The sequence below is a fragment of the Homarus americanus genome, unplaced genomic scaffold, assembly GCF_018991925.1.
Source record: "Homarus americanus isolate GMGI-L3 unplaced genomic scaffold, GMGI_Hamer_2.0 scaffold23617, whole genome shotgun sequence".
In the NCBI taxonomy this organism is placed as follows: domain Eukaryota; kingdom Metazoa; phylum Arthropoda; class Malacostraca; order Decapoda; family Nephropidae; genus Homarus; species Homarus americanus.
The window spans coordinates 4,882,667-4,904,964 of NW_024720711.1; the positions used below are offsets into that span (position 1 = coordinate 4,882,667).

General features: G+C 36.7%; 1 protein-coding gene across 1 annotated transcript in view; it reads left to right on the plus strand.

The window, feature by feature from the left end:
- The window catches only part of LOC121860826 (TRPL translocation defect protein 14-like), a 61,850-nt gene extending 39,890 nt beyond the window's left edge, over positions 1-21,960 (plus strand). The window contains 14 exon segments of the mRNA XM_042358213.1: positions 4,903-4,940; positions 5,272-5,307; positions 5,903-5,960; positions 6,102-6,267; positions 8,187-8,294; positions 8,870-8,977; positions 14,844-15,005; positions 15,008-15,079; positions 15,272-15,326; positions 15,328-15,400; positions 17,551-17,632; positions 18,810-19,017; positions 20,325-20,383; positions 20,386-21,960. Coding sequence (XP_042214147.1) covers positions 4,903-4,940; positions 5,272-5,307; positions 5,903-5,960; positions 6,102-6,267; positions 8,187-8,294; positions 8,870-8,977; positions 14,844-15,005; positions 15,008-15,079; positions 15,272-15,326; positions 15,328-15,400; positions 17,551-17,632; positions 18,810-19,017; positions 20,325-20,383; positions 20,386-20,510 — 1,350 coding nt within the window. The 3' untranslated portion in view covers positions 20,511-21,960.
- The last annotated feature ends 338 nt before the right edge of the window (positions 21,961-22,298 follow it).

Consider the following 22,298-nt stretch of genomic DNA (forward strand, 5'->3'; position numbering starts at 1 on the left):
CTCCTCCTCTTCAGTTTCCACCCTCTCCTCTTCTTCAGTTTCCACCCCTCGCCTCCTCTTCAGTTTCCACCTCGCCTCCCTCTTCAGTTTCCACCTCGCCTCCTCTTCAGCTTCCCTCCACCCTCTCCTCCTCTTCAGTTTCCACCCCGCCTCCTCTTCAGTTTCCACCCTCGCCTCCTCTTCGTTTCCACCTCCGCCTCCTCTTCTCAGTTTCCACCCCTCAGCCTCCCTCTTCAGTTTCCACCCCTCCCTCTTCTTCAGTTTCCACCCTCTCCCTTCTCTTCAGTTTCCACCCTCGCCTCCCTCTTCAGTTGCCACCCTCGCCTCCTCTTCAGTTGCCACCGCCTCCTTTCAGTTGCCACCTCAGCTCTCCTCTCTTCTTCAGTTTCCACCCTCGCCTCCTCTTCAGTTTCCACCCTCGCCTCCTCTTCAGTTTCCACCCTCGCCTCCTCTTCAGTTTCCACCCTCTCCTCTTCTATCTCCACCTTCTCTTCATTCACCATCCCTCTCATCAATCTCTACCCCTTCCTTCTCTTCTATCCCCACCCTTTCCTCTTCTTCTTCTTCAACAACTTCCTCCTCCCCAATAATCTTACACATACCGAGAAAAAATTGCCCGTCCTGAAGTTGAGAAAATTTGCTCTTGTTAATGATTTGACGAACCAGAGGACGAGGTACACAGGTGATAGTTATTTGGACCAGCACTGAGCAGATCGGGATGTTGTGTACAGGTAGAGCCCACCGAAGTTACGTCTATTAGCAGCCGTCTCTTATTCTGAATATGTGTAGTATAGTTAATAGCCCGAATTATGTATATATAGTCTCTATCATTTTCTTTTCTCTCCTCTGTCTGTTTTCTCTCTCGTGCATTAAGAAGACGTATCTTGTTAAGGGAGTCTTGGTGTGTTTCAGCTTAGGTCGACCAGTTAGCCACATTTCTACATCTTCACTTACAAGGAAACCAGTTGAAGTGCAGTCTCGGGGTAATGTTGAATCCATTTTTGGACATTGTTTTTCACCACCTGTCATATTTGTTACCCTTTACCGCTCATTGCCTAGAAATTACCGAAAGTGTTTTGTAATGAATTTATTGGAAATGTTGAGTGTGATTGTGTGTATGACAATGATGGGCGGCCACATGTGTTAAGAATACCGATGCAGTACATCTTTTAATCTTACATTATTATTTATTTCCTGAAACTTGGTATCATTGTTTCTAGTGTTGGGTTGTTTACATAACCAGATGTTGTATTTTTTTAGTCTCTTCAGTCTCAGTGACAGAATATAGGCCTAGCTGAAGAATCTCTTGAACTCTTAACAAAATCGTTATAATATACAGTACCTGCATTCACAAAGAATGGGTTATAAAGGATTTAATATTACGTTAAGTCATCGCTTGTCATCTTCCTCAGATATGACCAGGCCTGAATTCTGTGTTAATTTGATCTGATAATGCATATAACTAGCATACTTAAGCAATGACATGAAAATAGATTATCAAATGTTTAAATTCCAACCTTTCCCTTTAGTTGAAGATATGAGGAACAGCAAAGTGACATATTTTAGTCATAAAATATCAGGATTTCTATAAACCAGGAATGGACAATTTCTATACAGAATACAGTACATACTGTTGAATATGTGAAGCCAAAACCGATAGACTAATTTGCGGAGCTCTGCATTGTGTTTACTTATAGCTGTAATCGCCAGGCAAGAGATGAAGGTGGCAGTGCATGCGATGGGGGGTGAAGGAGGGGTTTCAACAATTGCAATTAAATGCCAGGTAGCGACGTGTCCTGATATTACTTATTAAGTAATTATTAGATGGTTTAATTGCCTGTATGTTGGCCTGGCGAGTTATTGCTAGGCATTAACATACTTAAGTTAATAGCTAAGCGTCGCATTCTGGATCATGTCACAAAAACTGGTTTTTAGGAAAAAACGGCCTTTCTAATGGGGATTAGCCCACCCTGGCACAGGTCAATGGGTTCCATGACAAAACATCAATGGACAAAACCCCAACGGGGTTGTCATTTGTCAACACTAACCTAACCTAAACTAAACAAAAGTGTTTTATTTTATATATGAGACGGGTTTTGTCCGTTAGGTTTTATTCGGTCACCGGTCAATGACCCACATCAGGGCCAAGGAGGCGAAGATATATAATAATAATAATAATAATAATAATAAATAATATAGAACCATAAACAAATGCAAAATAAAAAGAAAATCAATGGTGAGAAACGATAGATATAGTAAGTTGTGTTGTCAAATTAAGAGAAACAATTGAGACCCTGCAATTGTGTAAATGAGGAGAAGTCAGATCAGCCACCTGGGACTTGGTCACAATTTTTCGGATGCCATATGGCAGCAGGGTTTACCATTAGACAAAACATTATGCTTCCAATATCTTCCCAGGCGGTAGTACCACTTGATATTAATTATCATATCACCACTTAGTATCTTACTAACCGTTGGTCTATTCTTTGTTGTTTTGTTATTTCTCTTTTTAAGATAAATCGGACTGTCATGTAGTCCTGGCTCCAGTTTCTGTGCTGTACTGTACTGTTTAATTATGTCCCCTAACTGGTGTTCCTTGAACATTACTTTAATTTTGATGTTGTGTTGGACTGTGTTTTTGTGGGGTAACTTGAGTGAGAAAAGTGCATCCTGACAAGTTAGGAGGAGATATTAATATGCTAGACATTAACATAATTCAGTACGTAGTAATAATAATGACCATGGTGATAATAGTGACTAAGACAAAATAAAGACGTTGGTCCCACTGGCTGGGTTGCGGTGGTAAAGGTGGTGGGCAACAGATTAGTTAATAACAGATAAAGACATGGCTGCAATCGTGCATGTTTCTCCGCCATTGATTATAAGGTGGCCAAAGCCTGGAAGACAGATGGTTGGGGATCATGGTAACCGTGTATCGTATGTTAAATTTTCCCGATAAATATTGATGGGGGTTTCACATTGGCATTTATTTATGTTAAAAGCATCTCACAATTTTTGAACATGCTTATAATATTAATTCAATGGCACACAAGTGCTTTATAAAATGCCCATAGTCAATCATAAATGTTTGATATGCTCAGATGTGGGAGGAAAATTTATTGTATGGATGAAATCTTTGTTTTGTTACCACCTTCATTTCCTGCCAAAACCATACCGACATACCCTGTTTTATGAGTGAGATCAAGAATTAAAAAAAAAAAAATCTACACTGTAGTGTGGATCTGGCAGGTAAAACTCAGTACTGTACAATAAACGTTACTTGCTTGCAATATGTTAAAACTTTTCTTGATGCCATTGAGTGAATCCATCAGGCAAGCAGTGAGTGAATGAGTTGGTGAATCAGTCAATGAGTAGCTCATAATGAACATTAAAATGGATAAATAAATAACAACAGGTTTTCTCTAATGCATTCAGTCTCCTCTTCACCATTATTCTCTTCTTCCCCAGTACCCCATTTGTTTCGTAAGCTCTCATTAAACTCTCGGCCACCCTGTACCTGTAAATGGCTGCCATCAACCATCATCTGGTAATTTTTCTATTTGGGTAATTGCTTTGGGTTGTCTCGGTCTTTCGTGCTCTCCCGCCATTAATGTTGGACCATTCAAATTTATTTATACTGTACTGTAGTTTTGGCCATCCTTAATGTTTGCTGCATGGGGTAAAGTGGCTCGCCACCTGGCCTAAAACTTTCTACCTGCTCAAACTTTGCTGATTTGCCCGGCACATACTGCTGCGCAAACATTTCAGTTTGTTCTCAGATTTTGGAAAAGCATCTTCACCACAGAGCTGTAACTTATTTATGCTTTGGCATGTGCATTGAAGAAAAAGGGAAAGAAAACAAAGTTGAAAAGAAAAACGTTTAATCAATTTTTTTTTTGCAGAATCCAATTTTCTCATGTAAATTCATTAGCAGAAATACAACAGGAGGCTAACTGAGCAGTTGGTTCTGAATTAGCCGACACATGTTCACTTTTGTTTGCACAAACAAAGTTTTTGCTCACATCTTTTCTGGCAGCTCTTCATTATGCACAAGCAGGCTTTACTCTACAAGCAACATACGTTCAGTTTTATTTGTGCAGAGAAGTCTTGGCAAAAGTTAGAACGTGTGTAGAAGGCTTGAGGGTCATTGATTCTTTTTAATTTTATCTTCTTCGCCACCGCCGCTTATTAGCCATTGATCAGTCAGTTACATCTCTGTTACGCATGGTTGCAGTACAGTACTTGTTCCAGGATGTATCTGTACCTGCACCAAGGAAAATCCATCAAATGGGTATTACTTGGTTCATACCCAGTAAACTCCGGAAAGACGCTGCCACCGCCCCTCCTGCACTAGACATAGCCCTCCACACATGCAATATCTGTGAACGACCATGCCGGTCCCGTATCGGCCTCTCTAGTCTTCTTAGAGCTCACCAACGAAGGTGACATCCTTTATAGCTCGTATCATTTTATCATAGCTGGATGATCGTCATACTCGATTCGAAGTGACAGCAAAGTAGTAGGAGTTGTGTGTGTGTGCAATGCGGTATAAGATTTTCTTTGTGCCATATTAAATCCATTGACAAACTTTGCATGATAAAATTTATACAAGATTTGTATATTGTACAGTGTACAGTACAGTACGGTGTAAAGTTTTATTCATATACAGTACCTGTAAAATCCTTTTTGAACAATTTGTATTTGGTTCATTAAGTTCCACTTGACAAATTTTAAATGATTTTATTTATATAAGACCCACTTTAGTTTAATCGATTGTGAACTTGTTGCTATTTAAACCCAAATGACATTCACTATCTGTAATTAAGAACTTGAAGCATAGTGCTGATTTTTTTTTTACCAACGTATTTTACAGTTCAGTAATATAGTTTTTGTTCTTTACAGGTGTACCGTGTGCCTGAGACTGCCACAGTCCTGCTGAGGTGAGAAAGTGGTGAAATTGTAATACCTTGTACAGTACTTAATCTTATCTAAACTAGTGACACTTATCCTTCCTTGCTCTATTCTTTTATTGTATTCTATCCAGTAAAATAATTTCACTTCTGAATGCTGGGTTTTGAACCCAATCGTGGTGGTCTGGGTTCGAAACCAGTTCCTATCACTCTCGTGGCTTAGTCACGGAGGAGTAAAGCCCCACTGTTGGCGTGTGTGTGTACTTCCAAGTTGACATCTACTGTAAGTTTGGACACTGTTTGTTATATAACAGGAGCAACATATTGATGTTTCTTTTGAGCACAATTATTCTCTTTTCAGTGGAGGCATCAAGTTTGGTGATCTGTCAGATAGATGGTGAGTAAGTTTACAGTCACACTCCTTCCTCTCTATGATTATCTGTCTTGAAAGTCAATATTAGAACCCATTTTATCATAGTTTACATTTATATGAGACAGTTCAAAAGGCTATTTTGTACTTTGTAAAAGGACAGTTAAATAATACTCTGTATATTTGTTTGACATGGAAGTTTTAAGAGCGCTATTGAGACATTTCTCTGTAATACTACACACAAGAGTAAAGGTCATCTGTAACTAAGGTACAATATACATGTGAAGGGGTTACTGATATACTGTATATATATACAGTATATATATATATATATATATATATTATATATATATATATATATATATATATATATATATATATATATATATATATATATATATATATATATATATTATATATATATATATATATATATATATATTTTATATATATATATATATATATATATATATATATATATATATATATTTTTTTTTAAGCCCTTCACTTGTGGTTGTCATTAAAGATTTGCCTTATTTGTCTGAGCCCAGTTAGTTGTTTTAACTCAATTATCCCCATATATGAGCAAAGGAATGTCACAAAATTCTATACACTTCCATAGCAAGACACAAAGAAAATGTTTGTATATTACAGAGACCAAAGGTGAAGGTGATGAGATGGTTTAAAGTCTTACACTTTACCTAGATGGGGCATTTGTTGGTTTTACAAATATTGTTCAGGTTTTATGGCAGAAATCTTCAAAGTACAAAACGACTGCTCTTTTATTTTATATTTTAACTTTAATTTTATTAATTAGATAGATTGCTGTTCTTCTAATAATATACTATTTGCTTGCAGCTGTTGTCTTTCAAGAGAACCTCCTCAGATCAATGATGCAGATTGAGAACACTTTTTTCAGTCTGGCAGAAACATGCAGGAAAAACTGTCTGGTTATCTGTGATCGTGGCACCATGGATGCTTCAGCATGTAAGTACCCAATACATGCACCAAACTTTTCTTTATTTTTCTGCTTTTAGGGAGAATGTGTAGTTAACATATTACTGTACAATAGTATCTCACATATTAGTGTACAGTATAGTCTTGATTTACGCGGTCAATTGAACCCGTGGAGGTCCGCACAAAACGAGAAATGCGTAAACAAAATAACAGAACATATGGGATTAATTGAAATAAAGACTGGGCCGACTCCCAAACTCCACTTTTTCCGACACAATGCCACCTTGTAGTAAAAATAACATCATAATTTTATGATGGTATTGACACACACATCATATCTAAATAAAAAACTACACTACTGTACAAATATAAAGGTGTTTGACACTTACGTTAGTAGAAGAGATGGTCGGCACACGGGATGGAGGCTGGTTCCGAGGCAGAGGGTAGATTAGTGGCCCTCCGGTAATCACTGTCACTATTCACAGAGGTTTGCAGGGCCTCCCTGACAAACCCCTCAAAGTCCATATCCTCACTGTCACTATCACTGACTTGGGCTGGCTGTGGTTGTGGGCGAAGAAGTCCGTAATACTACGTTGACGACTAGCATTGATGTTGTCGTCGTACATCTGGAGATACGGCCCCATAAATTTTGACAGAAGGTTATTAGACACTTCATACCGATGCGTGACTGTCTTTGTCAAGGATGAGCTTGATTTTCTCTGCCAACTCGATGACTTCCTTCACATAACCATGGCTTGGTCCAGGTAGTTCAATGTTTCTCAGGGTGGTGGGGTCCAGCGGAAGCCTTTGTGAGGGGAATAGCAGGCACAAGAGAGAACAGTATACGCGGAGACCGAGAACAATGAGACTGGCCCGGCTAGGTCAGCGACTTCTTCCCTCTGGTGGCAGGGCACGTCATGTTACTTTAGACCAGAGGTCGGGGAACGGGTAAATTACCCCAAATGGGGTAAATCTAAAAAATTTGGGGGTAATGCATGCAGTATGAGAGACACTTCCATCAGAGCCTCAGTTTACTCGAGTTTACTCCGCATTGTTAAAAAAATTTTCCTTGGCATGGTGAGTAGCGTCACTAAAGTTTCTAGAAGATGCGTCAGATATCGTTTGTTTCCATCTCATGGTGTAATTATGCAAAATTACCCTTCAAATCGAGTGTAAACACATCTATCTGGATCTACTCTAGCAGCTCTGGCAGTTAATTTCTGTTGATTTCTGAAAAGCGGCTTGTATTTCGGGATGAACCGTAAGTTTTAGTGAACAAGATGTAAAAACCATGTATCTGAAATAAAGTCATTGATTTTCGAAGATTACTGTAAGAGTGGTACAAAATGCTCCTGAAACATCAGGTAAAAGATGATCGTATGTCATTATGTGTGACCTTGAAGAATGAAATAATTTTCTCAATCATTCCTTCAGTTCCTGTCATGAATTTCACAATATTCAGACATTTTTTTATAATACTTTATTATAACAGCTATATAAAACTAGTGATTTATCTTCCCAGAATTAATTATCTTGTATATATAAAATCAGGAAACTATTTTAAAATGATTATTTCCAGTATAATCCAAACAAATTTTAGCTGCGTGTATATGGTAAGTTACCCTTTAACTATTTTTACGATGGGGAACAATTATAAATTAGGAGTCGGTAATGAAATTCTCATGATATTAAGAAAATAAAACTAAATAAATAACAATTACATCCCAGAAAACTGGGATTCAAAAGTGGGGAAATTTACGCACGATTCTGACATTCTTTTTCATAAGTGATAGGAAGTGGACCTGTTCGCGTTATAATTATATGTTTTCTGCTTTATTCAGTCTATATCACGAAAATGAGTACACTAGTACAGTATAATACTACGAAACATAAGTCAAACGAAATATTGACAGGTGTGTACACACGTCTAATTTTTTTTTTTTTTTCAGATGGCATCAGTGAGGAAAGGACATGCCAGGCAGAGTTCCTCAATTATGGCTTCACAAAATTGAGAACAAAAGGAAAAATGAAGCCACAATGTATGCGTCTGTTTGAAAGTGCTGACTACAAAATCTTTTAAATCCTTTAGAAGAAACACTTGGACAATTTGCACTCATCTGTCTTCCAAACCAGAATACTTTGAGAATTTGGAAAAGAGCTGTCAAAGGCAGAGATTGATAGCAACAAAGAGAGCAACATTTGATCAGCGTTCAGCATCAAAAGCTAACTGAAGTGGCCTGGTTGATTGCTCGAAACAAGCCACATACTATTGGCGAAGAAATAGTCAAACCTGCAGCTGTGAGAATGGCAGAAATCATGTGTGGGCAGAAAAAGAAGCCATGCAAATGGGTTCAGTGCCTTTTAATCTGCAAGAGTTGTGAAAGAAATTTCCACCTTAGCAGAAAATGTGAAGAAGTGATTTCTTCAATAAAGAGACCAAGATTTTGCTATTCAACTTGATGAGACTACTGATGTCAGTAGCAATTAGCAGCTGATGGTATATGCTCGATACAGGGGTTCTGATGAAATTGAAGAAGAAATGTTATGTTGTCCTCTTGAGTTGAGATCTCGTGGAATTGATGTCTTCAACAAGGATGATGCACACTTCAAAAAACCAAATGTTGATTTGAAGTGGGAAGATTACTTATTGCTGTGTCTGTTGATGGAGCTCCAGCCATGTTGGGTCATGTCAGTGGCTGTGGCTTTGGCCAAGAGCAGAATCCAAAATTGAGGTTTCCCTGTGATACATGCATGAGCATTGGTTGTGAAGCAGTTGGAACCAGAACTGGAAGCTGTCATAGATGATGTGATCAAGATTGTCGAAGAAATGCTGTGAAAGGGCATGCACTAAACAATGACTGTTTCGTGATTTATGTGTGAGGATGGGGAGGCTGAATATTCAGGCCTCCTTTTTCACCTGAATGTGCTTTCACGTGAAATGTCCTGAATAGAGTGGGCTCTCCGCGACTAGACTTGAAATGTTTCTGGTTGATCAAAAACATGCCCTTGCAGATAAGTTCAGAAGCTCCATGGCTTACACTTCTCGCATATTTAGCTGACATTTTTGGGCATGTGAATGCATTGAACAAGGTACAGGAAAAAGCGCAGATGTCCTAAACATGAAAAAAAACGGCATTTGAATCAGCTTCTGTACTGGAACCAGAAAGTGAATAAAAAACAAGATAGCTGCCTTTCCAAAGCTAGTAGAGTTTTTGGAAGATTGTGAATATTTCGGTCTTGGTGAATCAAGGAGTCAGTTACAAGGCACACTGACCAAACTCAAACAGCAGTTCTCTGATTACTTTCCAGAGCTTGAGTTACAGACTGTCAGTTGGGTTGTGAATCCCTTTAACTGGCAACATGAGTGTGCCTGAAGTTAGCAGAAGTGCTTCTTGAACTTGGCTCCAACAGTAAACACGCATGGAATTTCAGAACAAGACAGGTCTCGTCTTTTGGATGTCAAAAGCTGCAAAGGCTTTTAAAACTGCACATTTGGAAGCGACAAAAATGCTGCTGCCTTTTGCAACAACCTACCTTTGTGAACAAGAATTTTTCTGCCCTTGTAAACTTGAAAACAAAGTATAGAAATAGGTTGGACCATGAAGACAGCATCCAAGATGCTTTGACATCAAAAATCCCTGATTTTGTTATGCTGTTGTATCAACAATGAAACAGCATCATTTTCCAAAACCTAAAGTGGAGATGATTTGAATGAAATTCTTCAGTTCTCCAATCCTTTTTACTAATTTTGTCTGTGCTATTCTTATGCCAGAATGTGTGGCCTTTTTTATTTCTCCATGATAATGGATGTAAACTTTTTTTTAATTTGAATTTTTTGAATATATATACCATATCCAACAATTTTAGGAGCAAATTGGCTTGTTTTTACATTTATTGTACTAGTGTACTTTGAAGTCTGGGAATAATTTCATTTTATTCAAAAAAAATTTTGGGTAATACCCCAAAAAGTTCCCCGACCCTTGCTTTAGACCAATCACAGCTAGCGGTGGAGGGAGGTAAGGATGCGTGGCCCAATCACAGTCCAATACGTCATGTGACGTCAGCGATAACGTAAGAGCGACCTATCGCGCACCCTCCAGGCGCCAGAAATGATGGAATGAACCTCAGAATCTTATCATTCTGGCAAGGTGCCGCGCGAAACCAAATCCGCGTAAATCGAGACTACAGTTTAGTCTGCATTTACGCGGGTTTTTGTTTACACTTTTGGTCATTTACCTTGCCAGAATGAAATGTTTTAATTATGCGGTAAATTTCATCATTTACGCCATGTGAAGTATAATTTATTTATTTACTGAAGATATTTGTTTTAGCTAATAAAATTCAAACAAATTACCCAGCCAGAATATTATTTGCATTGCTGGAATTAGTATAAGATTGTGATTATTTTAAATATAAACATCATAAAATTTGCATTAGACATACACATTTTAGATCTAATTTAAGAATTGTATTAGAAAGAGCAAAAATTTTATCTTTTGTGCAAAATATATGAAGTTTATATTCAAAATATTCCATGTCTTGCAAGGAATCCAGCAATGTCAATTATATTATCCTAACTTTAGTTTAAGGGATTATTTATTACTAAAAATATAAGGATACTGTTTTTCCCCAAACATTTCTCAGAGGGAGGAGCCAGTAAGTGGAAGAGGGGAGTCGAGTCCATTATTTGAATGACATTAACTGCCACTGTATTTCTTAAATATTAATTGTGTGTGCATACCGTCATAAAATTAAGATGTTATTTTTACTACAACATACGTATTGTGTCTGAAAAAGTGTAGTTTGGGGGTCGGCCCAGTCTCTACTTCAATTAATCCCATATGTTCTGTTATATCGTTTACGCGTTACTCGTTTTACGCAGACCTCCACTGGTTCAATTGACTGTGTAAATCCAGACTATACTGTATACTGTTCTACAGTACTGTACAGTAATATTTTAGTTTCTAAATCCTTTTCATTTTACCCAGGGATCATTTTTATTGGTAATAGTGTGATCACAAACTGAGTGAGGCTGGGTCACCCTCAAGAGGACAAATAGAAAGAAACCTAAGATTTTGACTGGAATGGTCGTATCAAACCTTGTCATGAGAAAGTTGGAAGGTATAATTAGAAATGGTGGAGGTAAATGCAGGATATTTTTACACTTATGTTGTTCCAAAGTGCAAGAAAGTTCAATCTGCTTGACATAGAGGATAGACAGACCAATATGAAGAAGTCTTAACAAATGTTTTTAATTCCTGTATTGTACTTTCTTGGGTGTGCTTGAAGTTATTAATGTGGTTAGTTGTTAAGGTGTCAAATAAAATTGTCATATCATCATAAATGTATTAAAACATGTTGAGGTACAGAGAGACCGTACAAATGCATAGGCAGATAGCTTAATGAATATTTACACAAGTTGACTGATGGATGTTTGGATAATTTCTTTTATTTGTTGCTGTTGGTGTAAGTAATATATGGGCTCAGAAAATCTCTTGTTTGCAAAAAATAAATGTTTATTAAGAGACTGACAAGAAATCTAATAATTAAGCCATTAGAACTATAGCAGCAACAGTTCTTAAAAAATAAACATTCTCCTTAGAGTTTATAGTCTTCAGTTACCAAACTATCAAGAGGATCATATACCCTTGAAAAATGGATGGTGACAAACTACATAATAAAGGTGCTGTGTAGGAAGAAGATGGTGGCCACAACAGAATTTACACATTCAACTCAAGGTCCAACAAGGCAAACTGGATCATCACCACAATGCAGTACAATTGTAAAGGCCTGGCCTGTGGGATGTAAATCCCTTGCCAGCCTAATCAGGATCTTATAAAAAGGAAAGTCAAGAACCATGGGTTTCCAAGGGGTAACAAACAACCTGATTGACATCTCTTTACTACAAAAATAATTACAATAATTTAACTCTGACACCACTCACACAAATATTAAATAAACAGCACTGAGTCAAACAATTTCTAAAAGAAAACAATCAATACAACAAAGGCGTATTTCCACACGCTAGAAGAATACCTAACCAGTACCGTGGAATGTTATGGTAACGCAGAGATCCACCTCAGGGGAAGGTCCGGAAAGCTTCCTCACTTGACGCTGGCGATGGCGCGTCTGCCACGGAGGCACGCAGGGCACTGACGGTGGATAGGGCGATGCAGCACCGCAGCCGCAGAGCTGAGAAAAACCGATTTGACAACCGAACAGTAGGGCCATCGTAACTGCCAACAAGCCCCAGCGGAACCTCAGATGAGCACACCACCGCAAGTTGGAATCAACAGCAGAAGTAGCAACTGTGGTCAAGGCTGGATCGTCTGCCCAGTGACGCGCGGAAGCAATCTCTCACCATAGTACGAAACGGAAGGCACCAAACCATCCCGCTTGTTACAGCCCTTACAACAATGTTTTAAGTTTTCTTTAAGGAATGACAAGACACCATATAAGAGTCTTCTTAACTTTTATAGAGAAATTGAGTAATAATTATACATTATCCAGTCATCCTGAAGAACGGGAGAAATATCAATCTGAATTGAACCCCAAATTTGCGACTCACTGGACACATAAAACCAGATCATACACATGGTGTCTGCTAGCCAACGGGCTAGCTTCACACCACAGAGGTACTTTAGTTCGTCCTACAACCAACCCTTGCATGTACATTTCACGATTTTTTCTAATTTTTAGTTTGAAAATTCAGACAAAATTATACTTCAATTTACTGAATAGGTATGTATATCAGTCCACAGCCACTTTTGAATGCTTGAGAAAATAATGTAATTTTTTTAAAGAATTGTCTATAATACATAATCCAGGTATATTTTGTTCTACCTACTTCCATGTAAAAGAAAACATCTTCAGAAACTACTTTCAATATACAATTTTTTATGAAGTATTGAATGACTTGACACAGATAAAAATTGATAAGGAAATTATGAGGAACATTTTTTAACTTAAAACACTGGGTAAGTAAGAAAATATACAAGCTTAGTTAGCAGTAAAAACCCCCAGACTCCAAACCCCTGAAATGAAGGTTTGTCTTCCCACCTGCAAACCAGTACATATAAAAAAAGCAACCTGCTTAAAGCATTGAAGTTATTGCCTTTTTACGACTAACCCACCACAGAGATCACTACCCACCGTAAAATTAAAAAATAATAATAATAATAATACATACAAACAAATTATCATAAAAAAACAAAAATAAAAAATAAATAAATGATAATTAACCAACAACACTGTAATAATAATAACAAAACCCAGAAGAAAAGTAACTAAATAGTGAGAAACAAATATATCATGCAATGTTGCACAACATAAGAGAAACAAATTGAGACCCAGCAACAAATGAGGCAGAAATCGATCAAAGCAACCTGGGACTTAGTCACAATTTTTGGATTATGGCAGCACAGGTCAAACATTATAAACACATTGCTTCCAATATCTTCCCTTTGCCAATCTATCTGCCACACACCAACCACTAGTTTTGCCACACCCATGGAACAATAACCCATAGTAACTTCATGTTCAAACCATATACATAATTTGCAGGTGTGGACAACTGCACAATTCATCATATATTTCAACAACTTGCACGAGACTACAAGTTTAATTTTCATGCTCTAATATACCTCTAAGAACCTTAGCCAGCGCTCGAACGAAGGTAGAGGAAAAGAAATTACCATTTTGAAAAGTCTGTTCTCAATTATCATGTTTCAACCCTGTAGACTTAAATGAATTACCAAGTCTGGTATTGGTAGAAAGGCAATGCAGAGACCAACCCACCACTTTTCCCAAACTTTGAACTTCGGAATAAAGCATCCAAATACTGGTACATTTACATCAGCATTTTTCAAATACTGATGAGTTTTCTTTAAGATTGCTATGCTCCAATGAGTGTGGCTTTAGAGCCTAAACCTGGCACTTTATTACTTCAAACCTCGTTTACACCAGCTGACTGTGATCTCAGCCCCAGACCCCAGCCTTCCTTAGAAGTAATCTTGCCAATGAAGCTCTGGGGAATTATTAACATTATGAAAGGATTATACCAATTTTCTGTACTCGAAGCACAGTATTTTAAGTATGGCTTTAAGCCCTTACTTTTGCCACCATTCCATTCCCTACCCATTAATTGTATGATTATTATTATTTGTTCCATTTTACACCCATATGTTTAATCAATTTTTCTGAAATATTTCTTGCCAGCCTTTTTTCCTGCAAATGCCTCATGTACCCAAAACCTAAACTGTTATATCACCACCACTTGCTTTGAATCCATCCTTGTAGCTGTCACTAATTTTTTCTACAGTTTCTTTTCTATTCTGTTTAGCTGTTTTGTCATATTTACCTGCTAAGATTGTCATTTTATAATACTGTCACAATGGTAAACAGTATTCACCATTGGCTCCATAACATCATTCATACATTGCCCAAGCTTGTCACTCTGGCTAACCAGCTACATACTTTCAAATGTAAATGCAAACCAAGAATGCATGTAACCCCAACGACCAAAAATAATCCCTGCCCCCACCTTCTCCTCCTCATCCTGTCAAACCCAAGACCTACCTTACCTCTGAATATCATATGCCTACAAGCCGCATTACTTACTCCTTCATATTTATTTGTTCACATATTTTTTATAACTTCGTCCCGTAATACAATCTTTTTTCCTTTTTCTTTTTTTTTCTTTTTTGCTTGCATCACGGCACCGCAATGTCGGAGTGAGAACCTGGGACTAGCCCGCCAGCTAGACAACCGGTTGCTGAGGCTTGGGTTGGTCACCCGTATTTTGATGTCATTGATAATTCCACAGAGTTTGATACTAAGGTTGGTTTCTGTGGTTTTCTGTTTGGAACTGACTTTTGCTTATGTCTTCATTGCCATATACTTCATGGTTAGCATCTTGCCTCACGCCTCTTTAGTTCTTTACTTCAGTCACATGGACTTTAGCAATTTTGGCTCCATGAAGACACAGCATGATTTTTCAAACAAACAGACTATTAAATATTTTTCATGGATGTAGATCGACGCATGATCAGTGTAGTGTGTCAGAAGTTGCACGTAACATGCGCTTACAGACCACCAACGCCTAAAGCTCAAGTTCCTGGTCAAAGGGCCTCTTCCTGCAGATGCTATCTTCCCCAATTTCCAGGTACAATACTGTAGTAATTGACTGTTGTAGTAATACTGTAAAGTAGAATTTTCTGACATTAATACTAATTATAAGGTGGGAGAGAAGGGCAGCTGTTGTGAAAGAGGGTAGAAAGTTCATGTCATTAAATGGAAAAATAAATAGGTGCTTTGGTTGTGCAAAGCAGGATACCTCTATTCATATCTCTCAGGTGAAATTGAAAAAAGTCTTACAGTGATATTGCCTTTGGTAGAAGGAAACACAAGCTGTGTAAATGAATTTTGGTTATGGGAAGATCCAAACTGCATGAAGCAAGTAGAAAGAAGAGAATTTGAAGTAGGTTGCAGAGATGAATCATTAGGATCTGGATGTGCAGTATTGAGAAGTAATACTGTAGACTAGATTACTGTACTGTTATTTAAAAGACTCTCTCTCTCATATATATATATATATATATATATATATATATATATATATATATATATATATATATATATATATATATATATATAATATATATATATATATATATATATATATATATATATATATATATATATATATATATATATATATATATATATATATATATATATTTTCATTTGCTGGAGAAGTAGTATCTGGGATATTACAAATCTTCAGCTTTTTACTTTAATGATAAACCAAACGTTCTAGTTATATAATATAAAAGTAAATACATCAAACCCTTGCTAATTGATATCGCCCTGGCTCTAAGCTGATCGAAGTATCAAATTATCCAAACAGTATATCAAAACTACCACTTTTTCTCCCAACTTATGAAGGTGAGGTTGAAGAACTGGCAGGATTGCCCACTGAATTCAGAAATGGTAGTGAGTGTGTGAGCTTCAGCAATAAAGACAATGATGAACTACAGTAGTCATAAGCATAGAAATACTTACAGTAGAGATCAGGAGCAAAGTGACAAGGGAGAGGTAGAATTGTTTCTCCATGTGTTGCACATGTATCTGGTAGGAATGTATCTACAAAACTAAAGGAGGTGTTCCTGGATCAAAGTAGTGAATGATTTGACCACAAAGTTATTGTGGAAAAATGTTAAGTGCAACACCACCATGAAAGAAATAAGAGTTTATTTCGCCTATAAACATATTATTGATAATTTCTGAAAGAAACCTGACCAGGAGGACACCTGTGTTTGGGAAATACAGTACATGGACAGGTACCGACATCATTGTCATGACTCAAATCCTCATTTCTTGTAAGTCCAGCCCTATACAGTCTCTGTCTTCATTATTATAAAATAAAAATAAAAATACTGTATATCGTACTTCGTATATACAGTATACAGTAAATATTTTCATCTTGATACTTTGTTTTATTTTACGTCATGATGGTTTCTGTCTTTAAAAATTAGCCTCCAGTGTCATAGAAGGGAAAGAGGAGGAGGAAAAACGAGGCACCATACGAGAATATAATTATGAATCAAATAATAAAAACTGGTCCAAAGCTGGCATGTGTGGCAGTACTCCGATTCCTCTACCCTACTTGCCAACTGGTCACATATGCTGTATGTTCCCTCCCATCATTTGTGGCTCACATTAGGTGTACAGTAAATCTTGTTAATGTATACCACTGTATTCAGTGAAGAAATCTTGTCTTCATAAGAAAATTATGCAATTTGTCCCAGTTCATAAAACTGCCACCTTGCCATTATACAGTAGTATATACAGAGTATAATTGAAAACCTTGCCATTGTTTAAGGGTTAAATGACTCAAAAGTACAGTATATGAGATTGGAAGTTAATTTGTTCATAGAAATGTTAGTCTCATTATATGAAGGAAATCACGTATATTTCAAGATTTTCGCATCAAATCAATCTTTTTTTTTTCTTTTTCAAAATCACAAAATCTTCTCACTAAATCTACCTTGACAAAAAAGCAAAACATATTATCTCACTGTCTTGAATTAGCAAAGGCTCAGTGTACTGTAGTGAGAGGTAGTTAAAATAGCTCTGGGATTGTAGTGCGAGGACAAATGGCTGAAGTTTTAAAAAGTATAAGATTACTCCTATAGATGGGTAGACTTGGTAAACACTACTAGAACTTACCTGAGTATTTAGAATGCATTTATATAGTGTGGTAGATCATTTGTTACTGTAAATATCTGTATGGTGTCTTTGAACTTCTTGCAGGACTTCAATGTCGAGCACATTTATCTCCGCATTTAACTCAAATGCAAGATGCAGGCTCGGCTCAGAAAGCGTGGCAAGAATGGTAAGAACCTTTGTGTACTTATTATAATGTGTAACCTCTTGTGTTGTATTGGTGTTAGTTCCCTTGGCCAGGTCTCTACCATAAAAGTTGTGGAGTTTGCTCTTCCTTCTTCTTATTTCCATAATTTGGCAAAGACAACTGTGTATGTAATATATTGAACTTTACTTGATCCTGAAATTTGTTTGATTTACTTTTTCTTCATACCATCATAATTTAGAGGCCATGATAAAATTAAAAAAAAAATAATAAATGCAGTAAGATACTTTTTATTAGTTAAAAAATTATACTTCCTTCAAAATTGTTATCTTTAACTGTGTTTTCTTGCTTTTTTTGTGTCACTTGCCTACCTTCTCCACAGTGCCTGAAATGATAAAACAGTTTACTTTAAGATAGCTTTTACATAATGAATGACAGTAACTCCCTCCTGCTAACTTGTGTACTGGTTGATATACTGTACTAAGTACTGTACCTCTGTCAGGAAGGTAACTTACCTTTATATACTGGATAGCAGCTTAGTCATTGATAGATAGCAGGTCACCTTGTCTATAAGCTAGGTATATAAGAAAGTACTGTTCTGTAGACCTCCATGGACCAACCCTTCTGACTTGTACAGAGAGACAATTCTTAAGAGAAGGTAAAATTATCTGTAATGAACGTTATAAAATCTGCTAGCAATTTTACCTGGCAATATTTGGTAAAGGAAGGCTGTATGTGAAGGTGATTGTGATTGGTGGACCTGCTTTTGTTGTATCACTGTCAGGATAGTTATTAAACACACCAAAGAATTTTATAACAATAAACTATTCATTGTTATTTAAGGTCATGTAAGTTTCCAAATTTTTGTACGTATACAGGTATTTGCTTAAATAATGAAGAAAATTATATTAATGACTTGGCAACTCAACTACAGCCACAGCTGCCACAAGATTCTCACATCAAATTTTCTTCATTATTTAAGCAAATATATGATCATTTGGAAACTTCTCATGATCTAAAATAATGATGAATAGTTTATTATTATAAAAATGTTACCTTTGGTTTGTTTAATATTTATCCTGACGGTGCCCCTAATTGAATCAACTTTTAACATGAATATGTCTGTGAATGCAAAGTAGCTTTTACTTCAAAGACATTTAAAGAAAAATTTGTTGTCATTAATGTGAAACTGATCCTGCAGGTCACCACAGCTATACACATACCCTCCGCAAGCCTGAGCAGTTGGGACAGATTGTGGAGGTAAAGACACCCATCAGCCAACGTGACTGGACCAACATGTCAGCTCAGGCTGACGAACACCACTTGAAAATATACAAGAAACGACGGTGCTTCCTCCACAACAACCAGTACTTTCAGTTGGACTTATATCAGCAGCCATGTCACCAAAGGTGAGGTTAAAAACTTAAAGGGTTGAAATACTACCTTTCTGCTTGCTGGAGCCATTATACAGTAACAATGAGCTGTAGGACAAATTGTCTTCACCTGCTCATTGTATAACTCTATTTTCCTACTCCATATCTTGCAAAAATGTTTTAAGTGATTTTTAAGCAACAAGTTAAAGTTGTTCTAGGTAATCAAAGATAAGTGAAATATCTGAATTACCGTACAGTAGTACTGTACATCAAATTTCCAAACCCCTACATGTCCAGAATGTTGTAAAGTCTAAACTGGTGATTCTTTGTTACAGTAATTATTTTTGGTATATAACTGATTGTGAACAAATGTTAAGTAGGTTCAGTGGTGTTGCCATGGTGAGGCATGAATAAGTGTGTTGTGTTTTGGAATTTGTAAATACAGTAAACTTAAATTAATCCAGACTAATTGGGGGGGAGGCTCGTCTGATTTAGCTGAAATTCCAAATTTGGCTGGGGTCTGTATTGTTTATACAGGTACTTCGACACGATCACAAGAGTTAAAAATTTACCAAATTTTTCAAATTACGATTTTCGAAGTCCCAACGTTAGTGGACGCTCGTACTGAAAAATTTTGTTTGTAATTCCCTTTAAAATGAAGCTAAAAGTGAGAGTTTTGTGGTGCTGAGAAGAAAAGAAACACCATTTTAGATTTTTGATGTATTATTTTCAAGATTTCGACTTATTTAATTCAACTTCCACTTACCTAATTCCTCGAGGTCCCTAACCTCAAGTCGGACTGCCTGTATTGCAAGGTGGAAAATTCCAGGGAGTGGGGGATTTCTGACTCAAGTTTTTAAGAACACCGAACCTACTGTAATTTTTAGCCTAGACTTAACACCTTCTTGGTTTTTATATCACTGAGCATTTTTATTATTACAAGTATTTTATTTTATTTACTGTATTTATTTATTTTATTTTTTTGAGGAGGGAATTTTAAAAGTACTGTACCAGGATTCACCTAGTAGGTAATGTATAAACTAGATAATGAAATCTATATCTTGAAGTGATTAGCTGGGTTACAGTTAATGAATTTTAGCTGTTTGTACCTGGGTATAGGTGAAGTAAAGGTACACTGGTTACAATTTTTTTATCAGATGTTTAGGCCCTTGCTGTACTACAGAATGACTGGAATGAAGACCAAACACAAACTTTTTTGTGATTATATGTTCGTGCATGAAGAAAATAAAATGTAGGCTATGTTATGGAAATATCATTTTCCCTCAACCATTTTTTATTTAACAAAGTCAATACTCATTACCGATGTTATTGCTTCCTTACAGGTGTGAAGGTCTCATCCTCCTGGAGACATATTCCACACTTCATACTGAGGAGTTGCAGCTCGTCTGCCCTCATTCCTAACGATAGAATCTGAAGTAACTGGAAGACCTGATTACTCCATGTTTAACCTGAGCTTACGTGACGAGGTGGGTGTTACCAACAAATTCTGTGTCAACATCGCAGGTTAGACCGGGAGGACTAGCACTGTTTCCCTGACCAGTGTTGTGCAATAGATCCACCTATCAGCCATCTTGCAGGCTTGTTGTCCATGCTTGTGGGTTCATGTAGCCTTGGAAGGTTGTTCAGATACCCTAGAGTTATACTCAAAAATATGAATGACTAAGACTGTTCTGTTGAGGCTAGGAAAACTAACCAATAACTTTTGTTGATTGAACTTAAATTTTTGGAATTAAAGTGAAAGATATGAAGGAATGCCATTTTGAAAATCATTTATTTTACAAATTGTCAGAATGATTGAAGTAAGCAAGTCTTTGAAGTTAAAAGTTTTTGAATTGAGTTGTCATTAAATATTTATATTGTATTAACTAACACTAGTCATATTTTTATTTTATTTGTCATCATAGGAGAAGCTTAGCAAGTGGATAAATATTAAAATGTTCCTGATAATTATCACAATGACATTACTTTTATAATGTTAACTAATTCCACTTTGGCTTGAATGTACTGTAATATGGAACGTTTAAGTTTTCAAGAAAGCTGTGGGAAAAACTTTTGAAAATATTTTGAAGTTTGGTGTTGATATTGTGGAGAGTAAGTATGTATGTAAGACTAAACTTGTACATCTAACATTGTTGTTGGTTTATCAGTAACTCGGGTGATGGTCATGTCTTGGCAGTTGTGCCTTTACTATCTTGAGATTTTCTCAAATAATGCAATAATGTTTATATACTCATAATACTGTTCCTAACTCAAAATTTATTTTTCCTCAAGTTTATTGATTATGTAGAGATACAACTGCCAAAACACTACTGGGATTTTTCATGTACTACTAGTGCTTGATCTTTTGAGTACTGTCAAGTGCAGAGTGGTGGTGCCTCCTACCCTAGCACGGTGCTGGACATATTAACTTCGCTTTTAAGAGTGGCGGCTGCACTCCCTCCTAACATGGTGCTTCACCTCGTTGATCTCATTACTGCACTCATCACTTGAGACTTGTTGTTGATCTTGTAAGTAGCATCTTGTAAATACTTTGGTATTGCTTGCTAATACTAAGCGGGGTAGTGTAGTGTCGGCACCACGGACTCGTGCTTGGTGTTTGATTTGATTGGTAATTAGTGGTGGAGAATGCCAGTGGCAGCCAGGCCTGAAGTTCAGTTCATTAACTGACAAAACTTTCCTGAGATTAGTGAAGACACCAGTGATATGTGATGTGCATGGTATAATTGGAGATTCCTCCATAGAAGTTTGAAAATTTATTTTAAGTAAGTTGTCCTGCTAAACATTACCATGGGATAAAATACCATTGAACATTGTCAGTTTTTTCTCTCAACATCTCATCACAATGTCATAGGCTTTATATTCCACTATATTTGTACTCCAAAATAGGTACCAGTCGTTATATTATTGTAAATATTCAATGAGTGTACAACATGTGTCATTAAACTTTTAGTTATGATATTTATGATCATCATTTACACACAACTGAGAGCACAACTTGTTGAAGATGAATATGACGTGATATATAGTTTACCATTCAAAATGTCTGCTAGTCATGAATGAAGACTAACTTTTGTGTCATATTATTATTATTATTATTATAGGGTAAATGCTAGAAAACTGCTGGCTTGTAGGATTGAAATCTGAGTGCTATTAAAATTAATAGGGTTTTGTTGTAGTTATTGAACGGTTAAGCACTGACAAAGATGATATTTAAGTCACTGATCTACTGTAGTTACTTCTTGGTAAGTATAGGCAACTGTTGTTAATGGTACAGTCACTTTTGTGTCCTAAAGGTT